Raw genomic sequence first — 15,818 nt, 5'->3', positions numbered from 1 at the left:
TAAAGGCTCATTATGAGCCCAACACTCAAGAATGGTTCTTTTGCAGACTATATGTCAAAAATGACTGAATAACATAAGATTTCACTGCACAAACTAGTCACAACAGCAATAAAAAACTGGCACAAAGTGTATATATAAAAACATATATTTATTGTTCTGTTACGGTTAACTTGATTAACAATAAATGGCGGCAGGCCAGGAGACATACTGTACACATATCAATAGAAAGCCTTACAGAGATTCTGTTTTTCTGTTCAGTGGCAATTAACAATGCAAAGAGAAAACCAGAGCAAACAGAGAGAAAAAGAAAATGATACTCGCTGTAGGCTGTACAGTCGCTGTTAATGAAATGTTGGGTTTCAATGGTGCGTTCGAAAGCTATCCTTCGGCCTCTTTTCAAAGTGGTTCAACTCCTAAGCAGGTAAATTTACAAGAAGGGGGGGTAAAAATACTGTACATTGTTCTGTATATTAATGCTCCTTCCTCTGATCTATTTTTCTTTATCCTGTGTTTAGGACAGTGATAACTTCTCACCTTTTTTTCTTCCCCCAAAACAAGCAAGGTTGAAGAAAGTCAAGTAAAGCTTTACAAGTGAATAAATGATATTTAGACTCTCTAAAGACTGAAATAGAGGTGCTCCATACTCGACAAAATAGTGTGTGGATTAAAATAGATAAAGGTTATATATATTTATATATATATATACTATATAAAGGCTTAAATCTCTAGATACAAGGACAGCCACCAGTGCCGTCCACACACATTCCTTAGTACACAAACCCTTTAAACGCAGCAATAAACACACACACCTGCTTTGTCTCATTTGCGCTCCATGGACCATTAAGTCTTGTGCTGTACATCTGCAGTAAAACTAACACAGGATCCTGATCCCAAAAAGTACATTTTCCCCAAGTGACAAGCTGAACTGCTGCAGTATTTCAGAAAATGAAAAGAAAACCCAGAGGTGGTGACAATGCAAAAGAGCAACAGCGCAATCGAAGACAATAAAGTAAACTTGTGGATGCAAAGCCTTTCTGCAGTGTCGGTCTGAAAACATCCGTCCACCTGGATAAATATCAAGGGAACGTTCTGCACAAAAAGAACACTGAGCTTAAGATGCTTTTTACAGTGTTTGTTCATCATAACCATAAATAAACCAATGTGCATACATGTGGAGACTGAGGCTTGTGTAAATGTGTTACTTCCACTGACTCCAGGCTAGAAGGTACTGATCAATAACACACAGCTCATTTAATTAAAGCAGAATAAATCTGTAGAGTGACAAGCGGTGAGCATCGATGCACGATCTGCCATCCTGTTAAGCTGGATAACAAGAGGACGGTAAACAAGGCAGGTGGAATGGAAGCAAGTCTCAGTGTTTGGGGTTGTTTGTCTGTCTCGAGGCTGTGGTTGTTTCGTACACATAAGAGTTTCTATGTGAAACAGAAGTGGTTCAGTCGGAAGATGAGTGTGTTCAGAAAGCAGATGAGAACAGGTCCGAATGTCCGTTTCAGTCCAGGCAAACTTTTACATTCCACACGCTGCAAAAAAAAAAAAAAAATCATTTCCAGTTCCTCAAATTCACAGGAACTCTCCTCAGTTTCTCCTGCATCATCATCATCATCATCATCATGTCCTCCGGTCTCCATCGAGGAGCGCCAACGTTCAGACTGAATGTGCAAATGTCATCCGTAACGCAGAACCGTTCAAAAACAACTTGACAAAAACAACACAATAGACAAAGAATAACCGCCTTCTGGCAGTCCCTGAAACATCCCTGTCTCCCATCCACTGTAAGAAAGTCTTTACACTGAACTTAACTTTGTTTCTACAGTTGCAGAATTGAACTGACGTGAATCAGTTTATGTGCCACAAAACAAAAAAAGGAAGAAAGAATTAGTAAAAGGCGGCATAACATGTTAAAAATGTTACCGTTACCTCTAAAAGACAACAACAAAACAAAATATATTAATTGCACATACTCCGACTAGAAACCAAACCAACAGCTGGGGAGAGTTGTGTCCCATTTTAACTTCAAAGCCTGAATAAGAGTGAGAGAAAGAGAGAGAACACGTCTAAAACTTGTTAACTGACAAAACTGCAAAGCCAGATTTAGCTCAACATTCATCACCTACCTCGCTCAAAGCCCCCGTGCAGAAGTGTTAAAAGTATGATATGATACAACAGCAACAACTCCAGACAGGCTAGAACTTTTTTTAAACATAAAAAAATGACATTTCATTGATCTGTGCAAACATTGGGACTAACCAATATTTAATTAGTGACTAGTTGCTGTAATCTTGTAAAAATATCTTTAGCGTGTTAAAATGGACAATTCGTGGCAGATCTTTGGCTTCACTGGTGAAATATATTTCCCTTTTCCCATCACTCTTAATTAAAAAAATCTGATTAGGCCTAATCAACCTGATTAGATTTGATTTCTAAGATGACTTAATAGCTTTTTCCCCCCATTCCCTTCACTTCAAATGCTCTCCCTTCATTTCTCTTCTTAGTTTTTCCATAATTCAATCAGTGTCTTTTGAGGAGTGAATTGTTCCTTAAAATACAATACTATGCAATAATGAGTTGAATAATTGGGACAAAAATCTCAAGTTTCCTCTCCAGACACAAAATACTTTGAGAATATCTAAATGTGAATCTGGTGAAACTTTTCTATAAAATACTAATGTGTAACATTAATGTGTAACTATAAAATCTCAGATTTATTCCATTTGACACTGTCTCAAATAAACCGTTGAGACAGCCGCCCTGCAAACTGTATCTAATATATAGCTCTCACAACTCCGTAATCTTGCAGAACATTGCTGAAAAAACACACAAATCTAAAAATCCCTCACACATTTGGTGAATGTCTTTGATCAAGTACTAGTGGAGTGTTAGAACACACAGGATGAGCTGCTAATGTTTGCCAATTCTCTGTCAAGAGCCAAAAATTACTTTCATTTGCTACCGTATTTCATATTATCTTGGCCGGTGTTAGAGAGCCACTTCATTTGCTGCACTTCCTGCTGATGGTAATCTGAGCCTCTTGAAAACCCTCGATCATGAAGCTGTCTGATGGGAGCACGGCCTCTCACTCTGTGGATTGATTTGAAAACACACACACATTGCACAACCAGCTATTAGTGTTAGGTGAGCACTGTGGCTGCTGCGACAAAGCTGACTATTAGCTTGCATCACACATTAGCGTCAGCAGAGGGACCACACGGGGGGGGGGAAGTTGGATCTGTTACCATAGTAACAACCAGCAGAGGAACTCAGAGTGGCTGTGACTGAGTCAGGTGGAAGGAGTGTGCTAGATGTGTTTGGGTTTGGGTTTGGTTCTGTGCTGCGTGCGCTGGCTGCGTCTGGTTCTGGGACGGAGGATGTGGCTGCGGCTGCTGCAGGATGTGCACCACCCGGCTCAGGGTGTCTGTGGTTGCAAACGCCAGATACTGGCAGCACAGCCAGTCCTCCAGGCTCACACCGCACGCTGTGTCCATTGAACGCTCGGCGAACTTGATCATCATCAGTGTCCGCTTCAGGTCCAGCCAGTTCTGGAGTGTTGCCTCACGCTGACTGGAGGTGACTGCAGACATGGGGCCTGTGCTGCTGCAGCCCAGCGCCTGGAACAAGTCTTCCCGAGGGCCCCACAGCAGACATTGCAGGCAGGCCCGGGCCTCGGACATCCGGATCCTTTCAGAGGGGTTGACTGTGAGCAGTAACCTGGCCAGCTGCTGCAGGCCCTGTGAATAGAGCGATCGAACCGGCAGCGGCGGCAGGTCGGCCCACGTGTACTCCCGCTCCTTCAGTTCCGGCGTCTCCTCGAAGGGGTTCGGCCGGTGCAGCATCTCATAGATGAGGATCCCGGTCTGGAACTCGTCACACTTGCGGTACTGAGTCGCTGTGACGATTTCGGGCGCCAGCCGTGACTGGTCGCGCAGCGTACCAGGATCGGCGGCCATGAGAGTGCTCTTTTGTTTGGCTTGGGAGAAGTTACTGATGATGAGGCGGGCGGGGCAGGTGGCGTTGGCGGCTGCGGCGGCGGCACTAGCGGAGGTCGCGCCAGAGCTGCCGCCGCTGCTGCTGTTGCTGTTGTTGTTGGGCTCCAGGATGTCCAGATTCCAGGGGTTGCCAGGTTGGCAGTGGACCAGCAGCAAGTTCTCCAGTCGCAGGTCACAGTGGGTCACATGGTAGGGTTTCATGTGCTCCAGGCCAGAGCAGAGCTGGAGCAGCAGCAGACAGACCTGACGCTCGTACAGCTCTGGGTTATGGGTATGTCGGGACACGCCTTCTCGAACAAAGTCAGCCACCGTCTGGAAGGGCACCTCGCGTGTGATGACCACCACTCGGCTCCTTAAGCGCCCGGCGGCGGTCATGTGACCTGCTGCTGGGGTTTCATCTAATTTACCGTTTGGAGCTTTGGTGTCCGTCGTCTTGGTTTCTGTCTTAATCCCTTTCTCTTTCTCCTTCAGCCCGTTTACATCTTCCTTCTCATCCTCTTCCTCCTCCTCATCTTCTTCCTCTTCCCAGGGCAGCAGGCGGGTGGGGACATCAGCCAGGAAGTGTCCACAGTCCTGCTGGATGTTGAAGTGCACGGCGAGGCTCTGCCTCACTGCCAGGCTGTGGAAAAACTGCTGCTGGGTCTCCTTCACTTTGCTCCGACAAATCTACATAAACACAGATAGAGAAGAGAGTGTTAAGGTTTGCTTTTGAACTGAGAAACCAACTGTGATGAAGCTAAATGCTAAATTGACAATATTGCTATTAAAGGAGAAGTCTGGTGATATTTTATGTTTTTGTTATTGTCAGCAAATCCCACAAGGAAAGCAAAACAATGAGTTCATCCTACTCACAGGTATTGCCTGTGTGTCAAAACCTGATATACTGCTTATTACCCTGAGCCACAGAGCTCCAACTGTTACCCTCCCCCTTATCATATACACAAACACACTAGTTTATTCTGAGTTAACCACATACACGTTCTAAATACTCACAAGAGCATCAAATGTGTATTAATACACAGCTGATATCAGTTCCCAACAAATGCACTGTTTGCTCCTGTTTGAGTAACATTTTCTAAAAACTACAAGGCCCAACTGTTTTAGGAAATTTCTGAGACAAAACAATATATATATAACGTGACCAGTTTTAAAGATTTACGTCTTCAGAAGGAACGAATGAGCACAGAGGCTGAGTGCATCACACAGGCTGGAAAGTAATGAGAGACTAACTAACATGTTGGTTTTGGTCTTTTTTTGGTACTTGTTGATAATAAGAAAAATTCGGATTCGCCTTCCTTGTCTTTTAATATGGATGAAACATCAATAACCTTTAAATTATGAAAGATTAAGTTTGTATTTTTGTTTTTTCTTTTTTCTTTTCTCTGCCAAGCACTTGTAAAAACTTCTGTAATTCTGATATTCTGATATATGACTGCTATTAATCAGTGAAATCAAATAAACTCTACCAGTGACAGAAAAGTGCTCCTCGAGTGCCTATTAAACAAACAGCATTCTTCTGCAACATCAGGAACAAAACACCATTTTAGCAGAGAACGTACAAGAGAACCGAAAGATCAAAGAGGTTTTTTTTTCCCCGTTTCAAAACTCTCCGTTTGCCCCGCTCCGTTTCTCCAGAACATCTCAGCTCAATGCCGTTAATGACACACAGAGCCGAGAGGAACGGAGAGCGGACTTGAGGCTGTCACAGACTGCAGTGAGAGCGTGTCTCTGTCTCCTAAACCACAGTGACAGCCTCTGCAGCTCTTCTTGTCTTTCTTCACTTTGATCAAAGCGCAGAGCGGAGAAGCTGAGTCAAGGGTAGGATCAGCCGCTGCAGACATCACAACATTCACTAAAATACCAGCAAAAAAAAGGAATGAAGTCATAACATATTAAGCTGAAGATATTTTTGGCTGGAGGATGGGTTTCATATAAATCTATGATAAGCGTGAATATTCTAATTATCTTACAGAGATTAACCTGTACATGAATTACAGTCTAATTTACTTAAATATTTGCAGATATTACCATCAATTACAAACATTTCATGTTTCAAATTATGTTTAACTGTTAAAGATTCAGAGAAATAATTCATTAGAGCAAAAAATAATAATAATAATTTACTGACGAGGGAAGTAAATCTTGCTATGATTTCTGATGACATGAATTATAATGTGTTTATTATTCATTATTATTATTTTAAAGGGGCATTGCATTTTTTATTTGTTTGGAAGATCAAATTGAGTGTTTTAGTCTAACAAACAGCAGGTATACAGGAACAGAGGAACAGAGGAACATAAGAACGTAATGAGAAAGTAAAAAGCAAAAGAAAGTAATGAGTTCCTGGACACTGTCTGCACAAAATATGTTGAAAATGCAACATTTCATTTGTAGACTTCTGTGTTTGACATTTAGAATATCGTTAAAATCTAAATTCAGAGCAAGATGTTAGCTGCTTTCTCTCATACAGTACTAAAAGAGACATGGCCTAAAAATCACACTTTAATGTCCATTTCTTGACAACCTTGGATTGATTTATTGAATAAGTAGCCATCAATCTAACCCTGGCTGATATGGCTGAAATACTTATCATGATCTATATTAAAATACAAACAAACAAACCAAAAGAAATATCAATATTTCAGTACATTACAGTAGTTTGGTTGTCTTGCTTAAGAAAACTACAACATGTAGACAATAATTCAAGCAAAAATACCAAACATTCCCTTGTTTCAGCATATAAGTTGTGAGTATTTGTAGTTTTTCTTCATCTCATGTAACAACAAACTGAACTGTTTCTGGGTTTTAGATTGTTGGTTGGAAAAAACAAACAATCTGATGAGGGTTTAAGGGCAAAAGGGCAGTTTTCAATCTTTTTTATGACATTTTATGATGATTTTATGATGACATTATATGATCATAACATCATAACAGGATTCCACTAAAAGTAAATACTAAGTTACAGCCCAACGTTTTATCAGCACCTTCAAAAACTTGTCTTTGACCTCGGTCTTCGGGTAACACACATGGCAGCGATGAAGCGTGTGTGTGTGTGAGTGTGTTCTTTTATTACTGTCAACTTCACTTTATGACTTCTATTAATGTTGACTTTAACCTTGGTTGTCTCTCGCATAATTTATGTCCGTCTATTAGATAGTGATGTGAGATGAATGAGTGTGTTCCTCACTGCGTTCCTTTCAAACACACTCTGTACAGTAATGTAAGTCTTTAGGAATGTGCAGGTCCACTGGATTTTTGTTCTGACACGTTAGCTTTGAGGCTACAGCTGCCTTTTATCATTTTTTGAGCAAAACAACTTTGAGGATACATTTGTAGACTTCTGTTCGCTGCTTTTCACGACCATATTTTGTAAGCTGTATTGCAGATTGTAAACACAGACCTCCAGGGCTAATGGACACTCAGAATCAGTTCCATTTATTGTTCCTTAATGCTGACATTTCGGAGGTACTTTAAAGCACACGACCTCATTCACTGAATTCCTTGGAGAGTCAAGATTTCACACAGACATGCTAAAGGTGGGTTATGAATAATTATCGCCGCATTAAAAATATCACAGCATGTAAAAATCTCATTTGCAGGAGGATCAACTGCACTTGCGGGTGAAGGTAGGCAGGAGCGCGAGTGGGCTGCATTAAAAAATGGGAGAGCTGGGGAAAGTTTAATTGGGAAGTTGGGGCCTGTTTGTGCTCTGCTGCTTCTGCTGCTCCTGGTTGCCTTATTTATGGATGAGCATCATAAAAAAACAAGTCTTTCTCTTGAGCCTGCTGCTAATATGAAGGCAAAGCTTTGAAGTGCTGTGGAGCGCAGAGTTTCATATCCTGTGAATAATGCAACCTTCATCCATATCTGCTTTGTATTTAGCTTCAAAACTCTTCCGGCAAGCTTCGCCCGCCTCCCCCACCCCCTCCGACCCCCACCTCTCTCTCCTTCTTACTGACACACACACACACACACACACACACACACACACAGTAACATAAATAACTGCTACCCTCAAACAATTATATAGAGAAGGCACGAATGCATGCACACACAGGTTTTATTGCAGAAGGTCATGCCCTAAAGGCTCAAAGTTTAAGTGCTAATATTTCAGCACAAACACGTTCCTCTGCTTCAGCTCAGGGAGGTGATTCAACAGCCAGAAAAAATAAAATTCAAGGATTTTTTATAAAATTATTCCAAGGACAGCAACCACCAAACTACAAACTTATCTAAAAAAAACCCTAACAATGCAATGAGAAATAAGGATTCAAATAAATAAAAACACACACTTGTAAATTTCAACCAATAAGATACAGAAAAATAGTAGAAATACTATGGTTAGAGTATATATACTGTAGCTTTTTTTTGGGTCAGGCCTAAAATTGGTAGCTGCATTACGTGGGAAAAAAACTTTAAATACTTTGACTGGAAAGTGGGACAAACTAGCTTCAGTTAGTGTATGTGTCAGAGTCACACACAGTTTGAGGACTTTAAATATGACATGTGCTTAAATGCAATGTGTGGAATATGGTACTATATTACATAAATGGCAGAGAATTAAGAAATTTTATAACCAAATTAAGTTGTCTGAATACCATTGCAAAGGACAAATCATGCAGATGGTCTTTGACTCTTTTACCACCATGGCACACTGCTAAATGTATTTTACCTTCACTCAAAATGTCAGTTTGTTTTACATTTTCTAGGCACTTATATGCCTACAATTATAACATTTATATTATAATCTCTCTTTCTATCGGTAAGGAAACTGAACAGGTCAATCTGATTGTTCTCATTGCATTTATTTCACAGTAACATGGGAAACATTTTTCAGATCTATAAAGTACTAAATAGAACCAGACATCTCACCTTGATGGCGTAGTTGACCAGCGGGTCCTTGGCGTAGGAAGCAGTGTAGTATACAGCGTCTCCAGCCTCGCAGCAAGGTTTCCCAGTGGTCAGCCTGAAGTGGGACCAGCTGTCAGTGCCGAACCTCAGGTGATCCTTCTGGCCAGCCATGAAACGGTCTTCGCACTTGGATGCCAGCTTCCGCAGCGTGTCCGTGTGGAGCCCCCTGATCCTCCCCACCACCTCATCCCAGCTGTCCAACCCCCTGTAAAGAGCAGGTCTCTGGGGCTTGGAGCCACCTCCTCCAGCAGCAGCAGCAGCAGCAGCAGCACCTCGACCGGTTGTCCGACCCCTCCCTGCAAGAGACTCTGTACTTGGGTAGGCCCTCCTCTCTCTGGTGGCGCTGAGGGCAGCAGCGGGTTGCTGAACCAGGGAGGACATGCTGTTAGTCGGGCGACCCTTGTTGGTGGCCGTGGCAACTGATGGCCTCTCCAGGGAGTCACCGCTCTCGTGTTCATGGGCTCGGTGTGGCTCAGAGCTGAGAGAGGAGCTCTGACTGGCTGTCTCCCAGGTGGAGTCCAAGTCGTAGAGGGGGTTGGCCACACTCAGGTTGGTGCCCCCAGGTTTGGCTTCAGCCCGAGGTCTCAGGGCTCCCTGGGTTGGCTCTTTACCTCCCAGGCTGGGCTCTGTGCTGGAGCGAGGAACAGCCTTTTTAGGTAGTGGTGGTGGTGTGGCCTTAGGGGCTGGCTGGTCCGTTGGGCCATCAAGGTCGATGGAAGCCAGAGTGTCGTTGGATGCTTTGATGTTCCTTGGCTGTTTCAGTGGGATCATGTTGGCTCTGGATTGACCTGGAGAGGAAGAAGGATCACATTGTATTTATTGTATGAATAATAATAATAAAAAAAAAATCTGTGCAATTCAGACTGAAAGATTGATTTATCTCTTCGATTCCACTGCTAGACTAGGGCGGTCAACACAAACTCAGGCTGTGCTGCAAAACACAATTTCATTTAACTTTCTAGTGGAAATTCCAATGTTTCCAAAGATACCAAATATGTCAGGGTGAATTTTGGAGAAATGTGTATAAAAAAAGGGTTCAGACATCTAAAATATTTCTATTGATGGAATGGTGCAGAAATAAAAAACATGGAGTCTAGGGTTTGAAAATTTCACCCAGTTAAAATATCATATAACTTGAAGAGCTGTAACAAGAATATACTGTGTGATACTGTCGGACAGTGTGTAATAAAACTATATTACCAACTTTAAAACAACTGAAAGGGGAAAAGGAAACATGGTGTTAAACAATTGCACTATATATAAAGCTGAACACATGACAGCAGGAGAAGTAAAATTCAATACCCAGAAAGTCAAATTATGTGAGAACGTTGCTTCATTAAGTTGCAAACAACAGCTCACGTTTCCCGATAGCAGTGGTCAGTGATCAGTTTATACCAAATACATGAAAGACGCAAAACATCTAGAGTTGGTGAGTCTGTCTTTCCCTGGATCATTGTCACCTGTTGCTGTTCAGATGACAGTTTTTTGGATTTTACTTTCAATTTTTATTCTTATATTTGTTTTGATGGCCAGGAAAGGCAAATCAGACTTCATAGGTTTGTGATTTCTGGCTGTGAAGACAGATTTTAAGCATCTGTAACAGCTTTAACTCCTCAAATTTGGTTTAGAGATTCAAAAGAATTCATTGCAGCTGAAATGGATAAACATGAAACCAGAAACACAAGTAATTCCACTCTCTCGCATCCTTAGCTTCCCCCAGCAGTTAAGTGCTACTTGTTCCTCCCACATGGCGTTTTCCAGCCGCCTACTGTCTTCCTGCCTCTCATGAGGAAGAGAGGGCTAAACACGAGGTTGTGTGCTGCGGCACGTGAGGGAACTGGTGGCCCTGAGGAGAATTGAAGCCAGAGAGCGGGACAGCTGGGCACAAGTCGTCCCTCCAACCATCCAGCTGCCCGACTCAATCTGCACTTCTGCTCTGCAGTGAGGCTTAAAGAGGCAGCGTGGAGAGCAAATTTATCAGTGGCTTGAAGTGACCTTATTTTTTTCTGGGATGGCGGTGGGTGGGAATTGGAGGGGTGATGGGGTTGATTGCATTGCCTCAGTGTTCTCTGGAGTTGAGGACCACAGAGGCAGATGGGTCAAAGACAAGTGTCTGACAAGATGAAGAGAATAAAGGAGTCGTGCCATTTGCATGATGGGAGTGAAACAGCCTGGTGGTTTTAGATGAGTGGATGCACAAGGTCACAGACGACCCTACTGTGCAGTTTTTCACTCACCAGGGAACACCACGTTTTCTAGGAAGATCACGATGAGAGGCTGCTGAGTGTTATAAGATTCTGTCTTTCAAAGTCACATCCTTCTGCCAAATTACTTTTCCCATTTCTTCAGTAGGAAGCTTTACTTTAACAAATCCTTTCTCTCTTCGCACAGTTCAAAAGCCACTGATCACAAATTCTAATAACATTTCCTTGTTAAAACGGTATGAGTAGCTCCTCACGTGTACCGTCACTCTGCCATCATCTTAGGAAAGCCTTAAGAAAGAGTAGTCAGGATGAAGTAAATGAGTCTTGTTAATCCTTCCTGGAACGAATATATTTAATGTGTTCCTCCACCAATCTGCAGTAATCCATCCCAGAAAACAACCGCTCCCCTCGTCCAGTCTTACTGCAGCACTGTGGTTGTGATTTAACTTATTACATAAGGCTAACTCAGTTTGTGTTTGTCATTTCAAAATCAAGAAAAATACATAAGCCCTCTGAGACAAAGTTGTGGTTTGGGGCTATGTCTATATTTACTGACATTAACATTGTTGGAACCATTTCTGCAACTTGCACAATTTTTTTAATGGCCTTTTAATATAACGACACAGAATGCTGTTATTCAAATGATTATCAGATAGCCTGTTTCCAGATCTGTACTGCATGGACAGATGAGTTCAGCGTGAATGAAGGTAAACAAACTATGTGAAGGAACAGTTTAAGATATTAAAATATTACTGTATCTTCATAAGGGATTGTTTTTAAAAGCGATCCATTTGAACAAACGTGTCTAATAAGCTATCTGGAGAAAAAAAAGAACAGAACAAAAACACACTAATACTTGTTATTGAAAAATACTACAAAAAGATGGAAGTTTTGGAAAAGTACTGCACGGTGACTAGTCATGGATCATGCTAATGACAAAGTTATTTCCTTATAATTTAAAACACACTGCTGTTACATTTAACTTTTTTATGACCAGCGTCTGTCTCCAGAGGATAAAGCAGCAGAGAGTCCCAATCCTCCCAAAATCTGCACAGGTTTTTATAGCTAATTGCATTTTCTTCTCCTCCAGAGCACAGAACCTCATGTGTCTGAAACTATTCTTCTGCTTCTGCTTTCTATTTCAATAAGTCCCAATCTGAGTAACAATATATGCAAATTAAGATGCATCACATTGTCCCTGCTGCACATTATAATCACAGAAAAAAAAAAATCAAACACATGCACACAAATGAAAGGTTATAGAGGCAGGTGCAGTAAAAAGAAAGCAGATTCTCCAGCAGGGCTGGGTTCATAATTTCACTATTTAAGAATATTTGAAATATAAATTGACACTAACACTCACAGATGGTAGCAAATCCATTTACTGTAAAGACATCTCCTCAAAGACTGGATATGGAACTACTGAAACAATATTAACTTTTTAGAATGAAATAAAAATCACTTGTTCTTAACCTTGATGTACAATAAATTATATAAGTAAAACAAAATTAAAAATGCCATATTAAGTAATGCCATAACAATTCCAGTAAACTGAGACCAGTGTTATCTAACATTTGTTTGTGAGATGAAGGAACTTGTTGCTGTAGCAGAGGGATTATTGTTCAGCCATTGTGCTGCAATAAAACTAACTGACACTGCAACAAGAGGAGGCGAGGTGGTAAAATAAAGAGGAACAGAGGGGTGGAACGAAGCGAGAGCAGCGGAGTGGGTTGCGAGAGGTGGTAAAACTGAGGGAAGTGACAGAGAAAGAGAAACAACAACAAAAAAAAAAAGGTGAGTCGGAGACACCTGATAACAGAGAGATAAACAACAGACATGTGATGAAATAGATGAATACGTCGAGATAAAGAGGCAAACAAGCTAAACGAGATTACCTCAGTTCCACTAATGCCCTTTTAGGTAAATGCGGCAGAGCGGCTGCGAAGAGATGCAGAGTGAACTGCTTCTCTGTGCTTCCATCCCTGAGAGTCTGTGCAGAGCCGCTGGTGCCAACAAGCAGGCTCAATGTTCCCACCAATACTGGAGATTTCTCACTGAGTGAGGCAGCGAGCGCTCTGCCTCCTACTGCCTGATGCTCTGATTTAAAAAAAATGTGTGTGTGTGTGTATACTGTATACATAGCGAGTGAGAGAGAGAGAGAGAGACACTTATGCTTTCAAAATGAGTCTCTTCTAAAATGTGTGAAAATGTATTAATGCAGCTAAAAGTGGACAGCAGAGAGTGAAAGAGTCAGAGAGAGACGGGGGGAGTGCGAGGCGAATCAATTCTGTTTCTGCAATTCTGACATGTAGAAAAGACAAGATAGATGTGAAAACTTCAACGCGGCATCACACTTAGCGGCTGTCATGTTAATCTTGAAGCCCACATACCCTCTCAAAACAAAAAAATGAAGTACTGATGTATGAAGGCAGACAAACACAAACAAACACTCCTGCCTTGTTTCTCATTAGAGAAGAGAGTGAGGGGTGAAATTCGGCTGCAGGCGGCTCATCATGCGTCATCCAGGGAGCTTTTAGTACAATCACAATATATGCATCTACACAGCTGGTCTGCATTGTGAACCTCACAAAAACACAAACAGAGCATACCCAAATTTGCATACGTCCTTGTAAAAAGAAGACTAATTAGCGCAACAACATACAAACAGTCTCCGACGAAATCCTTAACAAGAAACAAAGACCCACGCACCTTTAAAACCCTCACAGTAAACAAACAGCGAAGCACCTCGATAGCGCATCTGTTCAACGCTGTTCCACAAACCCACACTCCACGCTCCATCACTTCCAGTTCTTTTTCTCTCACGCACCACGTGATCACAGCGATAGGCTTTCCCACACACACAACTTCATGTTTTAAGTACCCTGCTGTGTATGTTTGACAGCTGTGCCTACCTCTCTCTCTTCCTCTTGTTGCTTTCAGGCTGCCTGATTTTAACGTACTCATTGTTCCACCACAATAAAACCTGTGATGTATTGTACTCTACTGATAATATGTCCACTGACAGTCAACTAGTCACAAACTGACTCCAAATGGGAACTAAGTAAGAAAAATTTCCTCATCATGGTCTAAGAGAAATATGTCTGTTCTGCAGTAGTATTGCAAACCATGGAGGAGGGTATATGGGCCCTTCTGTAATTTTTTGTATGATTTAGATATTTTTATTTTCTATTTTCTAAGTCTAAATCTGAAATTGGCGAGGGCTGCTGAGACAAAAAGCTTAAAGAATTAAGAATTATTTTTAAAAATCTCCCCAAATTTGTCTTTGTTGCTTTCGAAGGACAAAAAATAAATAAATAAAACATTTCAGCAAGCCACTGTCTCTCTCGCAATTCCTCCCCGAGTGTACATGTATATGGATTTCACTACTCACATTCATAGTATTCAAAGCAAAATTATTTTTCCTGCATTGTCATGTAGATACAAATGGGAACAAAACAGCAACATGCAGGGATTTTTTTTTTTGCCTTTTTGTGATAAAAGATATTAGACAAGTGTTATGTAGTACCAGTAAAAAAAGTATAGATAAGCAGTATATGTTGCCTCCTGATGATTGTCTGATTTCTTGCTTTCACCTCAAAAAGAACATTTTTATGTCACTCTTTGACTTCAAATAATGTTATGGAACTTAAGAATGAGATAACAAGCACTTACTCCTTTAACTTCTATTTCTACCCTGCGCTGACTCCATTTACACTACAAAGATCAGGTTACGCAATTTGTCTTTCTTTTTATTCTGTCTGGAAGTTCGGTTTACTTGCTAGAAAAGATTAGATCTGTGTTCTACAAGCAAAAGAATCACTTGAAAATGAGTCAAACGCATCCAAGTGAACGATTCAGACTGAGGAGAGAGAGACTTTCGTGCCTTGTTCATACTGGACTTGAATGTTTAAGTGTCAGTGCAGACAATGAGGAACATTTCCAGAACACAGACAGCATGATAATTAGTTTCAGATATAACATGAAGATAAAAGCTTTCTACTTTTTGTAGACTAGTTGAGAGAGATATTGAAGATGTACTGCATATTGGATATGACTATCAAACATTTGACAGTCTTAGTAGGGCAGACAGACAGGCCCTGTCTGATCTCCCATCTGACTCTTCTATCATAATTCGCTCAGCTGATAAAAGGTGGGGCTTTGGTTATTCTCAATAAAAATGACTATGTAGCAGAGTGCTCCAGACAACTGCAAAATGCTACTTTTTATATTCATTGACCAGGTGGCCCTACCCCCCAATTTAAAGTCATTTTCTCAGGGGTACTAGACGGTTTTTTGAGCCCCTCAAATCCACCTGGACGCCCCATAGCGTCGGCCATTGACTCTCTTACTTCTGCTATTTCCACATTTGTTGATTATTTTATCAGACAACTGGCTGAGCAGCTTCCTTCTTTTGTTAAAGACACAGATCATGATTTCTGTCTTGGAGCCCCTAGATCCCCTCCCTACAGATTGCATATTCATCATATTTGATGTAGAAACATTGTACACAAATGGTCCCCATGAAGGAGATATTCAAGCTCTTGAATATTTTTTCTACAATCACGTAATATGTACTTGAGTCTTTCAAATCATTGCATTACTACCCTCGCTGAGATGGTCCTTACTCACAACTTTTTATGTTTCGGGATGATTTCTTCCTGCAACGAAAAAAGTGTGGCTATGGACTCCAATATGTCTT

The 15,818-nt window shown here is 41.3% G+C and overlaps 1 protein-coding gene across 8 annotated transcripts in view; it reads right to left on the bottom strand.

Annotated features, from left to right (window-relative positions):
• Positions 1–129: 129 nt before the first annotated feature.
• The window catches only part of peak1 (pseudopodium-enriched atypical kinase 1), a 110,840-nt gene continuing 95,151 nt past the window's right edge, over positions 130–15,818 (bottom strand). For 7 of the 8 annotated variants that reach the window (XM_042411162.1, XM_042411160.1, XM_042411159.1 and 4 more), the window contains 2 exons: positions 8,877–9,703; positions 130–4,670 (listed from right to left, as the gene is read on the bottom strand). In XM_042411162.1, the coding sequence (XP_042267096.1) occupies positions 3,279–4,670; positions 8,877–9,703 (2,219 nt within the window). In that variant the 3' untranslated portion in view covers positions 130–3,278. The remainder of the gene's footprint in view (positions 4,671–8,876; positions 9,704–15,818) is intronic. The other variant, XR_006096146.1, reaches the window with a different exon arrangement.

This window comes from Thunnus maccoyii, chromosome 5 (assembly GCF_910596095.1).
Source record: "Thunnus maccoyii chromosome 5, fThuMac1.1, whole genome shotgun sequence".
NCBI lineage: Eukaryota > Metazoa > Chordata > Actinopteri > Scombriformes > Scombridae > Thunnus > Thunnus maccoyii.
Note: the sequence above shows the minus strand (reverse complement) of the source record. Positions and strands in the feature narration are given on the sequence as shown.